Source organism: Equus caballus, chromosome 12 (genome assembly GCF_041296265.1).
Source record: "Equus caballus isolate H_3958 breed thoroughbred chromosome 12, TB-T2T, whole genome shotgun sequence".
Lineage (NCBI taxonomy): Eukaryota > Metazoa > Chordata > Mammalia > Perissodactyla > Equidae > Equus > Equus caballus.
The window spans coordinates 35,676,822-35,691,066 of record NC_091695.1 but is presented as its reverse complement, the minus strand read 5'-3'; the positions used below and the strand labels follow the sequence as shown (position 1 = coordinate 35,691,066).

Below are 14,245 nucleotides of genomic sequence, written 5' to 3'. Positions count from 1 at the left end.
TTCAGATATTTTGGACATTCGATATATTTGGATGGAAGAAAACAATAGCAAAATTTGAAAACTAAAATAAATTAAATAAAATGTTATGTAAGCATCACTGCTGAACATAAAGTTTGTTCTTTTCAAAAATAGTTTTATAAGAACAGAATTATTGAATGACTTTACATGGGATAATTTGATTTGATCACCAAACTGACTGCAATCTTAAAAATTTAGACAAAACAACAAATCACAAACAGCGCAACCACGCGAGGAACATTCTGAATTGTATTCTTAGTGCTTGAGAAGAAAACAAAATAAATAGCCAAGTCTTTTCAAATGAAGAAGCTTGAAACAAGAAAGAAGTTGACTCAATGGAGCTAAAAAACTGCACGAGGGTCAAAGAATTTATTTTCCTTGGCCTAACCCAGAATCAAGAACTGAACTGGGTCTTATTTCTTTTCCTGCTTTGGGTGTATGTGACAACTCTGCTGGGAAACCTCCTCATCATGGTCATGGTGACCTGTGAATCTCGCCTTCACACCCCCATGTATTTTTTGCTCCGGAATTTGTCTATTGCCGACATCTGCTTTTCCTCCATCACAGCTCCCAAGGTTCTGGTGGACATTCTGTCACAGAGAAAGACCATCTCCTTCAATGGCTGCTTCACTCAGATGTTTTTCTTCCACCTTGTTGGAGGGTTGGACGTATGTTCTTTGTCGGTGATGGCATTTGATCGCTATGTGGCCATCTCCAAGCCCCTGCACTACGTGACCATCATGAGCAGAGGGCGATGCACTGCCCTCATTGTAGCCTGCTGGCTGGGGGGCTTTGTCCACTGCATCGTGCAGATTTCCCTGTTGCTGCCCCTCCCATTCTGTGGACCCAATGTTCTTGATACTTTCTACTGTGATGTCCCCCAGGTCCTCAAACTAGCCCGTACTGACATTTTTGTGCTTGAGCTACTGATGATTTCCATTAGTGGGCTGCTCACCACACTGTGGTTTATCTTCCTGTTTGTGTCCTACACAGTCATCCTAATGATGCTGAGGTCTCAGGCAGGGGAGGGCAGGAGGAAAGCCATCTCCACCTGCACCTCACACATCACTGTGGTGACCTTGCACTTTGTGCCCTGTATCTATGTCTATGCCCGGCCCTTCAATGCTCTCCCCACAGATAAGGCCATCTCCATCACCTTCACTGTCATCTCCCCTCTGCTGAACCCCTTGATCTACACTCTGAGGAACCAGGAGATGAATTCAGCCATCAGGAAACTGAGAAGAAGATGTGTACCTTCTGAGAGGATATAGACTGGTCGCTCACTCCTTCTCACCACCTTTGAAAATGTTCATCAAATAAACCGCATTGACTAAAGGATTTCTAAATAATTTTGATATTTCTACTGAGATGCACACGACTTTCAAAGATTCTGTTTGGCATGCAATAATAATGTAAAAAGATACGTTTCATGTTGCAAAAGGAAGCAGAGAAATCAAACTGTTAGCTGAAGAGTTGCATAATGCTTATGCAATAAAGCCTTGGAAGAAATAAAGAAAAGAGAATATGTATGCACTCAGAAACTTTATCACATTGGAATTGTTGTGGGGGTTTCATTCAGCTCTATTGCATATAATTGAGAAATACAAATGTTGTTTACTTCAGATGTACAACTTGATGTTTTGATATACATATAGATTGTGAAATGATCATTGGGGGAAAATGGATTAAGGTGGGACCTCTCTTGGTTATCACTTACAACAACACGGAAATCTCCAATTGTATAAATAAAATTAACAATAAGAAAAAGCAAATATATATATACTCAGACATTCCCACTATATTCTTGTTACCAGGAAGGGAGCTGAGAAACATAATGCAGCTTGGGCATTGGATTGCTAAGGTCTTTCATGAAGTAATCACATTTTAATGAACTAAGCACACTCAAATTAAGTTCCTCCTCTGACTTTCTGATATGAGTAAATTAAATAACTACTACCTGAAGATTTTTCCGTCTGAAGCCCACACTCCAGTGGTTGAGTGCAAGTGCTTTGGAAGCCAGCACAGCTTGAGTTAGAATGTGGACCCCAGTAACTATGGGTTCTATGACCTCATGTAGGTCCTTACCCTGACCTTCCTCTGAACCCCACGCCTACTGACCACACTTCCATGACATTGCCTCAGCGACCGGGGCTCAGCTCAAGCACCACACTCAGGACCTTGTTTCCAATTCCCTGTCCTCCTTCCTCCTATTCCCCGAGTAGGGCTATGATTTATGTATTGTATCCCCAGCACCTAGCACAGCAAGTAGAACGTAGAAAACTGTCCAAAAAATGGTTGAGTTAAAGAACTCAGTGAATGAATATCACCTCTCACTCCTTTCTGTTTCTCAAATCATTGGAGAATAGGAGTAAGAAAACAATGGATTTGTTATTATTTTCTGTTAACATGACTCCCTAAAAATGACAGAAACCTATGAAGCTGCTTCAGACTACGCATATACATTCAAAAAGGTTGGCATGAACGGAAAAACATTATTCAATACATGAACTTGGTTTTTATTTGTTTTCTTGTTCTGCTATTTACAGCATTTGGGAGTTTTTCTTTTTTGCCCTTCATTTCTGCAGGTAGATCCTAGATCTTAAAATTTTTGAAATTAGACAAATGTTCATGTCACAGTACAAATGTCAGTTCAAAAATCAGACATGCAAAGGTCCTCAGGTGGGGATGTGCCCAGGCCTTCATAAGAAGATGAGAGGAAGCAAGGAGGAGACAGGTAATAACTGTAGTCAGAGAGATAATGAGGCCACGGGATCAGGTCCTTAGGACCTTTTAGACATTGTGAGGATTTTGACTTTCACCTAAATAAGATGCGATGCATTTTGAAGGGCTTTGAAGAGCAGAATAGTGATGAATGTTTTAGCAGAAATGCAGTGCTTACTGTTATGAATAGACTGAGGTGGGGCAAGGAAAAAACAGGGAGACCAATTAAGAAGCTATTGCAAAAGTCCCAGGAAAGAAATAATGAAGACACAACTTAGGGTAGTAACAGTGGAGGTGGTGAGAATGGTGAAGAACTCTGAAAGTCGAGCAAGTAGGAGTTGCTGATGGATCCAGTGTGGATTTCCTGGTGATGTGTATGTCCTGTGAGAACTCCATCACCCACTTTCTTCATCCGCCCATTGAGATCTCCTTCACTCTCATCTACATAATCCTTTCAGGTCCAATGGCTCCTTCCAATACTTGTGTGTCACACTTCAGGAATTACCCTACATGGGTGAAACTGCCTAAGGAAGTTGTGCAGAATCCCTAAGAATAGGCATTTATGTCCCAACAGAAAAACTACTAGGGGAAACATCAGAGGTAAGGTGGAATTCTGGGTAAACTGACCTAACAGGATTCTTGCTGAAGGCAGGCCAGGGTGATCAAATATCACTTGGGGCATGGTGGATGGTGAGGAACCTGATTACACACTGATGGTGATCAACATGGAGGGTGGGGGATTTTGGCTAAACTGAATTAGCAGAATTCCTGTTAAAATTTGACAATGCAGAGACAAGCATGGAGGTCCCAAAATGGAGGCCTAGTTGAGAAGTTCAGGGGAGCCTGAGTAGAGTTTGGTCAAGGGGAGAATCTTTGTCACTGCTAAAAACTTTTAGATCCTACACAAAAAGTGTGTTCCTAAGGACATGTGCCTGAGTCACATCTTGATTACTCCCACTGAAACCACCTCTCCATCAGTAGAATTTTTCCACAACCACATCCAATCATATGCCCTCTGATAATTCTCACACTAGTTCTGGGATTGACAAATTGGTACATATGATGGAACACTGTGAATCAGTGTGGAAGAGCCAAGGAAATATTATTCCCTGAGTCTGCCCTTTTCCGCATAAAGAAAGCCACTGAAATCACTGGCTTTCAGAGGGGTATTTAACAGAATTTTCTGAAGCCAAATGATTCCCAAGGTTCGTGTGAACATTGTTTAAGATGTTGGAGAAGGAGATTGGAAATTTTAGGTAAGAAACATAACTCTACATGAGTGTGAATGACTATGGTGTCTGAGCGTCAATGAATAAGCATGAGAAGAGGAGTGAGAAAAACTGAAATCTAGATGGAATCGTTAAGATTAATAAATACACTTTGACTAAAAATAATGCAATATATACCCAAGATGCTGCATTCCAGGGTGAACTATCAGTGGCAGACAGCGCAACTAAGAAATATGAACAAAGAAGATATTGTGTAAGGAGAGTCATAGAAATGAGTTCAGTTTGGAAGTAGGGAGGAGGAAACTCTTTTTTCCTGGGATCCCTTGAATTGCACAAACAAGAGATTTTTCTCATGCTTATTTCATGTAGATGGATCTCCTCAAACTGAAATGCTAAATTTAAAACTAGAAAGAAAATAAAATATTTCAAAAAAAGTTGAAAGAATAGGACAATGAACACCTACATGCCTGTCCTTAGATTTATCAAGAACTAAAATTTTACAACGATTTTCTTTCCATGCCTACATATTTGCATCCTTTTCTTTCCAGCCAAACCTCCCACTCATCAGCAACTGTTATATATTCAAGGGGTCCCCTAAAGCCAGGTCTCCCGTTCTCTCCACTCCCATGTGCCCCAAACATAAATGTCACCTCCTCCATGCAGCTTCCTCTGAGCCTCTTGGTGAGAAATCACCCTTTTCTCACACACAGCTCATCTGTCTTATGACGGTCCCCATCACACCCGTATCACTATTATATTTCAGTTGTTTCTCCACTGGTTTGGTATTATATTCATTTCTCTCAAATAACCTAGACCTCTGCCAATTTTTAATCAATATTTGTTAAATAATGAAATGGAGTAAAAATAGCAGAAAAATGGAGCAGAAGGTGGAGGATGTTGTCTGAATTACGAAAGGTAGTTTGTGAACATGGACCTATTCCTTTCTGACAAACAGGCCTGACTTGGAGTATGAGGTACTGTACCTTCTACCCTTCTGTGTAGACCATTGTCTATGGTTTACGTGGAGGTCCCTGTGGAGTGTTTTCATAACTAGGTAGGACCTCCTCATTATCTCTAGTAACTAGATTGAGTTGGTGTTTTCCGGTGATCATTTCCCCACTTTAACTAGTCAGAATTGATAGCTCAGCTACTAATTAGTTCAACACACTCTATTTCCTGATAAGCCTCCTGGGTTAAGGTTACCCAGCATAATACACATCACAACAGATAAGCAGCCATGTGTGCTGAGACTCTGCATATGTTAATTCACCTAATCCCCATAACTTCCCTGTGAGGTGGATATTACTATAATCCCCATTCCACAGATGAAGAAGTGGAGACTCCATGAGGTCTCTCACTTACCCAAATGACACAGTGACAAAGCCAGGACTTGAGCACAGATAGCTCTCACTGCAGAGACCTGCACCAGATTTCTCTGGTCTGCTAGGATGATGTCAGATAAGAAACCAAACCAAGCAAGCACTTTCCTTGCTACCATACACTGTAACCACCCTCTGGGCCACTCTCATTGACAGTAAAAGAAACATACCCCCTATTTTCCCCCAAAAAAGTATGTTTTGATGAAGCTGTTTTAGAAAACATATTCTAGAAAATGTACAGCTCCTCTAAAAGATTGTCAGTACATTTAAAGGAGCTGTGTGCCTGTGACAGTTACTAACCTGGAGTTTTACTTTAAGGTAACACACACATAAGCACACTTATTGCTTAGGCAATGCTCTAAGTATTGATGCTTTTGCATAGATTAATTCATTTAATCCTCACAAAAATCACACAAGGAAGATGCTATTGTTTCCAAATACTGATGCGGAAGCTGAGGCCAAAGGGGTAAAGTAACTTCTCTTATACCGTAACCAGTAAGTACCCAGCTGGGATTTGAACAGGCTATGTGATGCCAGAGGCTGCCAGGTATCTGCCTGCATGCTCTGATTACTCTTGGTGGCTTGTTTAGTCTCCCATATTAAGTAGACTTTAAACAAAATTACATACAGAAGAAAGACAACTTGAACAGAAAGTGAGCTAGGTGAAAATAAATTTCTTCATTTGTACTGGAAAACCCACCCAAAAAGTGAAAGAAGTGACTTTCACCTTTCTTTTCTTTCTGATTATGGTAATAAAAAAGAGATAAACTGTAAAGAAAGAAATTAAGTCCCTTTCAAGGATTCACAAAAAATAAGAAAGGAATTCAAAAGCAAAATGATTATATTGTAAGCACACACTTAACATTTTAGGAAACTGATAAACTGTTTTCAAAAGTGGTTGCATCATTGTGCATTCCCACCAGAGTTACAATTCCTCTACATTTTTGTCAACTCTTCATATATCCACCTTCTTTATTTTAGCCATTTTAGTAGATGTGTACTGTTATCTCACTATGGCTTTCATTTACATTTCCCCAGTGATGAATGATGTTGAGCATGTTTTCATGTGCTTATCGGCCATCCCTATATCTTCTTGTTGAAGTGCCTGTTCAAAGCATTTGCCCCCTGTTTTTTAATTAGGTGGTTTGTTTTCCTATTGAATTTTAAGAGTTACAACCATCCTATTCTTAGGTACGTACCTAAGAGAAATGGGAATATATGTCCACACAAAGACCTATACACGAACATTCATAAAAGCTTTATGTGTAATAGCCAAAAACTAGAGACAATCCAAAGATTCATCAACAAGCAAACTGAAAAACAAAATGTGGCACATGCATACTATAAAAAGGAAAAAAATATTGGCACATGCAAAAACATGGATGTATTTTGTAAGTGAAAGAAGCCAAACAAAAAGAGAGTACACATTGTAGGATTCCATTTATAGAAAGTTCTAGAAAACACAAACTAATAGATAGTGACAGAGCACAGATCAATGGTTACCTGAAGAAGGAAGGGCAGAAGGGACATATTATAAATGGCCACAAAGACATTTTTGCATTGATAAATATATTAACTATCTTCAACACAGTGATGATTTTGTGGGTATACGCTTATGTCAAAATTTATCAAGGTGTACGCTTCAAACATATGATTCTATTTTATGTCAATGACAGCGCAATAAAAAAATAGCATTTAGGAAATAAATTTGACCAGTGAACATAAGAGAAGCTCTGCGTTACCACTTTTATTTCATAGCTGAGGAGTTATTCAACTCCAGGGCTTTTGGTACCTAAAGTAGTTTAAAGTAAAGACAGAAACAAAGAAATCCATTTAAGGAAGATAAGAACAATAGAGAAGAATTTTACAGCTTTAAAATTTTCTAATTTTTCACAGCATTAAACTTGTGATTCAAAAAAAGGAGGAGTGCTTCTGTGAAATTCAGTTGAAGGACAACCATGTTGCAGATAGGAGTTCTTAAAGTATTTAAACGGAGCACCCAGTCTGGAAAAAACCCATACTCGTGTGGATCCTCAAAGGACCCCAGTGGTACCTAATAGGCATTGTCTTATCCACACACCAAACTGCATCCATTTTTGTATCCCTTGTGCCAAAATACTCCATTTCTGAATATTTAACATTCACTTGTTTATCTTGGATACTTGGAACTTATATTCCGAGAACACTATTTTTATGCATTTTCTGAAATACTTATAAATTACAGAAGAAAACAATAACTAAATGCATGCTTGTGTAATGAGATGTCATGTAGGACATGTTAGCAATAACCTTGGAAAGGCTCTTCATATACTGATAACACCTCACTAGTTTTCTGACCTAATACCTGACTCTGTAAACATGAATCTATTAATGGAAAGTAAACACTTTCTGAAATAACACTTTTAATTTTTTCCAAGCAATGCGAAGAAGAAGAAATATGATTCAGTGGAGTTGGGAAATGGCACCAGGGTAAAAGAATTTATATTTCTAGGACTTACTCAGTCCCAAGATCTCAGTTTGGTCTTATTTATTTTCCTGTGTTTTGTGTACATGACAACTCTTCTGGGAAACCTCCTCATCATGGTCACTGTGACCTGTGAGTCTCGCCTTCACACCCCCATGTACTTCCTGCTCCGCAATCTAGCCATCCTTGACATCTGCTTCTCCTCCATCACCGCTCCAAAGGTCCTGGTAGACCTTCTGTCAAAGATAAAGACCATATCCTATACTAGCTGCATGATGCAAATATTTTTCTTCCACCTGCTTGGTGGAGTGGATATTTTCTCTCTCTCTGTGATGGCATTTGATCGCTACATAGCCATCTCCAAGCCCCTGCATTATGTCACCATCATGAGTAGGGGGCGATGCACTGCCCTCATTTTGGCTTCCTGGGTGGGGGGCTTTGTCCACTCCATCGTGCAAATTTCCCTATTGCTGCCCCTCCCTTTCTGTGGACCCAATGTTCTTGACAGCTTCTACTGTGATGTCCCCCATGTCCTCAAACTCGCCTGTAGACACCTCTGCACTTGAGCTCCTGATGATTTCCAACAATGGCTTAGTCACTACCCTTTGGTTTATCTTCCTGCTTGTGTCCTACACAGTCATCCTAATGATGCTGAGGTCTCAGGCAGGGGAGGGCAGGAGGAAAGCCATCTCCACCTGCACCTCACACATCACTGTGGTGACCCTGCACTTTGTGCCCTGTATCTATGTCTACGCCCGGCCCTTCACTGCCCTCCCCACAGATAAAGCCATCTCTGTCACCTTCACTGTCATCTCCCCTCTGATGAACCCCTTGATCTACACTCTGAGGAACCAAGAAATGAAGTCAGCCATGAAGAGACTGAAGAGAAGACTCATGCCTTCTGTGGTGGAATAGAGTAAGAGTTTCCAACCTCTTCATCACCAAGGACTAAATACATTATTTTTCCCACAAGTTCTATTTACATACTCAAATATGTTGTCAATAAACTAATATACATTTACTAGGTAACAATTTATTTTCCTAGTAAAGTTAATAGGTTGCTGGTAACCCAAGCTTCTGGTAAGCATGAAGTAACTAGTGTTATAGGATTGAGCTCATTGATGTATTTCCATTCAAATATCAAAGTAACAATGTGTCAATCAGGACAACTATATGGCAAGTGAAGAGAATGATTGAATCCATCTCCTTGTCAAGAGGTAAGTAAACAGAAGCCTAGAGTTAGAGTGATTTGCTCAAGATCCCACATCCACTTAATTACAGAGATAAGTCTTCAGATACCCGATTGATTGCTCTTAAACTATGTGGATGTAATTTATTACATTACTGGACCTGTCTATGCCAAACTGTGATCCTGTTCTAGAAAGATTTCATGATCAGTGCATCTGAAGCACACATATATGGGGACATATGGCCCATCACAGATTAAGACATTTTTTCTGCTTAGTTGAACTCTACATGGGCTTGTGACCTCTTGAGAACCTCAAAGGCACACAATGGTTGTCCTCCTGGATTCCTATCAGGAATGAAGAAGGCTTGAAAGATTTCCAATAATGGCCTACAGGGATTTATGTCATGCAGAACTACATGTACCAGATTCACATTCTTGTGGTAGGTTTAGACAAAGGCAGAACCTCAGAGATCCTACACAAAGAGCAAGCCATTCTCATTATTCCAAAACTGATCTTCTAGTCCAGCCTTACCAGGACCAATCTCAGATTGGCTTCTCCATTGAGAATTTACACTCTTCCCACTTCTCACTGCCCAAGAGAGAGAGGAAGGATTAAAGAAGATAAAACTCTAAACAGTCTGTTTTTCAATCTATTGGTGTTTGTGAAGAAGAAGTATAGGCTAGTGTTTTTGTCTGGGAAATCATGGTAAAAGTAAACCATTATAGCTGAATGCTCTAACCTCAGAGTCATACAGCCTTGGGTCCAAATCCTATCTCTGCCATCCCCCAGTTGCCTAATCTTGAGCAGGTTATTTTATGTCTTCAGAAGTCATAGGTCATCTATAATAAGGTACTTATTTACATGTCATGGAGTTGTTGTCAGGGTTAAAATGAGATGGTATATGTGAAACATACAATGCCTGGCAGGTAGTAAATGCTCAGTGAAAGGCTAATGTCATTATTAATATCATCCAAATGGCTGTGCATTACGCACATTCTGACCCGACCCTAACCCTAATCCCCATCGACCTGTTACACTCTTCTCCTACAGGACCCATACTCCTCATTATTGGGAAAAAACTGATGGGGTAGAAAACATGGGAATGTACGTTGAATTCAAAGCATCTTTCATCTTAAAATTTCCAGCTTTTGGTCATTAAAATGTGACAATAGCTTTGCTTCTTATTGTTACAACTTAAAGAGTCATCCAGAAACTGTTGAGATAAAGCATAGGAGAGTTTCATATTAAAAGAAGGTAATGGGTCAAATATAAACCCTTGGCTTTTAGAGTAGAGATAAGGGATCAGAACAAGATGTCAGAGCACCCAGGACAGAGAAGAGCCCAAGCAGAGTTAGCCAAAGGATACTGAGCGTTGAGGACAAACTTTACTTATGTCCCACTTTGGGTCTGGAATGGCACCATAAGCATTCATTGCCAAACTGGTTCAATTCACTGCAATTGCTTGTCACCTGGTCTATCAATACTAAATTTTTACAATATTAACCTGCTTCCCCTAAAATGAAAATTCTAAGAATAATTCACATTTGTCGAGTCACTGTTCACAAGGTCCTGCTTCCTTTGTTCAGGCAGCACTGGTCGCGAGTCTCTAAGCTTTCCTATATGAAATTGCCTATGAAAAATGCATACCACAAACTACTTTATAGTCTATTTCATGCCAACGTGTCCTTTTCTCTCCTTCCTATGTCTCGTGACTTACTCAAATCAGATTTTTATCACTATGTCAGAATTGGATGGCACCAAAGATCTATGGGGTCTGAATCACTAACTGTATCTCAGAAGCATAACCCCAAGAGACCAAGAACCAAAGAACCCTTGCCACATCACTGTCCCTGAGACTTCCTCAAGCCACGTTTAAACACACAACACAATCTGATTCAATAATCCAGGGGAAGGGGAAAGAATTACATCTGATTACAAAAACATCTATCATTGATCTGGATGGTGTAAAATCTAAAGGTGGGCTGCATTTTTTCCAACTAAATCAGCCTTTATTATTTTTAAGCTCTGCTGCTAAGACCCATGGAAAAGTCGACTGGCTGCTCTGGACACACACATAGCTTTCAAAATACCCTTTCTTACATTGCTCCCTGAATCAAATATTTCAATGATCAACATCTCTTGGTACCTGTGAACCCAATAACATAAAATAATTCTGAAGTAATTAACCTGATGAATATCAACAGCTGTCACTAGGCTACCTTCCTAGATTCTAAGGGAGCTGTGGGTCTTAGAGATGTAGATTAAGATAATTGTGTAGTATCAATGAACACATTGCATTCAACGAAATTGGACATATAAATCCACATCAATCAATCTCTGACAGCTGCCCTGACAGTAGCCACAAAGATTTGATTTTTCCATTACTACTCTTTTAATTAAGCTTTACATCTCAGCCAATTAAAGCAAAGCAATTTTGGTTAGAAGGAAGACAGCACAGCCCTTGGTGTAGTTTAAAATGCTTTCTTCTTGAACCAAGAGGGATGATGCACTGTCTAGAGAAAGATATGTGTACTGAAAGTGCACTAGTGCCTCTGCATGTACATGTGAGATGGAACATGGAGATGAGGGAGAGAGAGGAGGAGGGCTTGATGACATTTTAATGACTCCTACAGGAACTCCATTGAATTGGTCACTCAGCTTCCACATCCATATGCAACTATATTCCCTTTACTGATTACTTTAATAGGCTTGTGGCTGACAGACTAATAGACGTAGCTGAGTCACGGTAAGGCAAAGTGGAATTGTCGAATGATATGATTCCCTGAGGTTGCCATTTCCCATATGAAGGAAGAAGATAAAAAAAAATCACTAGCCTTGAGCTAGGCTTTCCATTAAACAATGAATTTCGCCAGAGCCTACATCTTATAAGATGCAGTTGGAGCATTATAAGAGGATCAATTTCCCACTTGAAGACTGATGTCAGTTAGTGTTGGGGTGTGTGAACTTCTAAAACTGATAAGCTGTTAGGGCTTATTTGTCAAAAATGCTGCCATTGTGTGGAATGTTCCTTTTGAAACCAAAACTCTTAATGAAGCAAAGAAAAAGGTTAGTTTTTCATGACTAGGAAGTGGGGAAGTGTGGCTTGAAAAATATTAGAAGGTCAGTTGACGCGGGGGGATGGGATGTATTTTACTTGGCATGATGTTGAGATTGAAAATTATTTGAAGGCAATTGAGAAGGTGTTCACATCCCCAGCTCTCAGGAGGGTGATTGCCTTGAAAAACAGCACTCTAAAAGCCTTCCTAAATTCATTATATGCTTCCTAGCCAGCTTTGCTTCTTGTCTGGAAGTAGAAGTTTGGGGCTTTAAGCAAGGTCTTTGAATGGCTAGCTTATCTGTGTCCTCATGTGCAACTGAATATGAATAATGTTCCTAAAATTTTTAGAGATTCATTCAAGAGTAGAGGCTTTTCAATGTTAGGAAAGAGAAAAAGGAGCAGCATTTCCTCAGTGGGAAGCTGGAGTATAGGGATAACATTCAGTTTGCAGGTTCTTACGAGATGCTTGATAAGCTTGTTTCCAAAGGATGGTCCTCTTTGGTGTGATTTTTAAGAACTCCTGTGATCCTTATTTTGACCTTGCAACACATAAAATTATATTTCTCTATCCATTTGGCCCCTTCCCCCTCTTATATGCATGAGTTTCACTACAATGTGCGTAATCCTATACTTTCAAAGTATCCTTCCCACTCTTTGCAAAAGACAGCATCCATAGGAACAGACCAGATCCATTACTTTTGAGAGTTTATGTTTGAGGAGATGCTACTCAGAACTCACTTCCCCTGCCACTGAAGCACCATGAAGCTGATCCAGGCAGTTGGTTGAGGTACCCACAATGACTATAAAATTTGCTTTCTTCAAACTCTGCTTTTTTTTTTTCAGAGTCACTTCTGACATCATCTCATACTAAGGCAGTCTCAGTCACAGCTCTCACTCACCACCTGCAGGCTCCTTACACCCACAGACTAACTTGATTTGAAAAAGATTTTTCTGAGCCTTTTTCTTTGTACCATTTTCTGGGAAGGGCTGATAAACACTGGGAAGAACTATAGTTGCAGTAGTTAAGAGCATAAGTCTTTGGAATAAGACAAATCTAGGATTGAGACCTGGCTTTACCAGCTGGGAGACCTTGAGCAACTTACTTAATCTTTCTGTGTCTCAGTTTCTCATCTATAAAATCAGGACAGTAATGTCAACTTCACATGGATATTATAGGTTTTGGAGAGATAAAATGAAGCAGTCAGTACAAGAATCACTCCACGAAAGTTTTCTAAAAACAAACTTCAGCAAAGCAAACCTCCATTATTTTGCCAACATTTCCATAATGTTGAGACCTTGGAAGTAGCATGGACCCCCCTGGGGCCTGATATCAAGATGATTGGATTTGTAAATGAGGATTATAATCTATTTTCTTTCCATAAAGGATTGTAATATAAATAACTATATCTAAACTGCGTACACAAATTTATTTATGTTTCTAAGGAGGTGTATGATACAATACTCTGATTTTTTGAACACGTCTTAGCTCAAATTCATAAGTGAAAAAGAAAAAAGTCCCTAGAGGAGAGAGAGTATTTGCCACTTACCTCAAGTGTTGAGAAGAGGGCTTTGAACGACACAATCAATAGCAAGATGAACCAGTCCCAGACAACCCCACAGATGAACCTGGCATGTATAAGGAAAGAAGCACTCACCTGGAGCTGATGAGACTGGCAAAATAAGAATCCTCAGCTGCTTTCAGTTTCCTAAACAGACATACAATCTCATCTACTCCTTAGAAGCACCTTGTGTATGAGGTAGGTCTCATTATTTTCATGTGGTAGATAAATTATAACGATGCAGGCTGAGAACTGACTCTAAGCCATTCCCTGTGAAACTCCCATGTATTTCTCATGAGTTTGGTACAATTATGGAGTGATTTGCCCAAGGCCACACCAACTAGGAAGGTGGTAAAATCCAAATTGCCTGACTGTTCCAGAGGATCCACACGTGTGTATCCAAAATGCAAGTGTGGGATATGATACTGTTCAGCACACCTCCTGGATGGAGTTTAAAAACATCGTATGCCCAAATGGGGCTATTTTCATATACATCCTCATGATTTTGTACCTCCTCCCTTTTTTCTGCCGACTCCACCACCTGCAACACTCTTATTGTCTTAACTGTAAACCTCCTGACGAAAAGATCTATGTTTGAGTCGCCTTTCACTCAAAAAGACCATCTCA

The 14,245-nt window shown here is 39.8% G+C and overlaps 1 protein-coding gene and 1 pseudogene across 1 annotated transcript; both read left to right on the top strand.

Moving 5' to 3' along the window:
* The first annotated feature begins 353 nt into the window (after positions 1 to 353).
* On the top strand, positions 354 to 1,546 carry LOC138916903 (olfactory receptor 4D10-like). Its single transcript, XM_070230508.1, has one exon. It carries the CDS (start codon positions 354 to 356, stop codon positions 1,287 to 1,289), a length of 936 nt encoding a protein of 311 aa, XP_070086609.1. The 3' UTR covers positions 1,290 to 1,546.
* A 2,420-nt stretch (positions 1,547 to 3,966) lies between these two features.
* Positions 3,967 to 8,726, top strand: LOC138916534 (olfactory receptor 4D11-like; annotated as a pseudogene).
* The last annotated feature ends 5,519 nt before the right edge of the window (positions 8,727 to 14,245 follow it).

Excerpts from the sequence above, each read along its gene's own strand:
- LOC138916903 (XM_070230508.1), top strand. The coding sequence starts at position 354 with ATGGAGCTAAAAAACTGCACGAGGGTCAAAGAATTTATTTTCCTTGGC.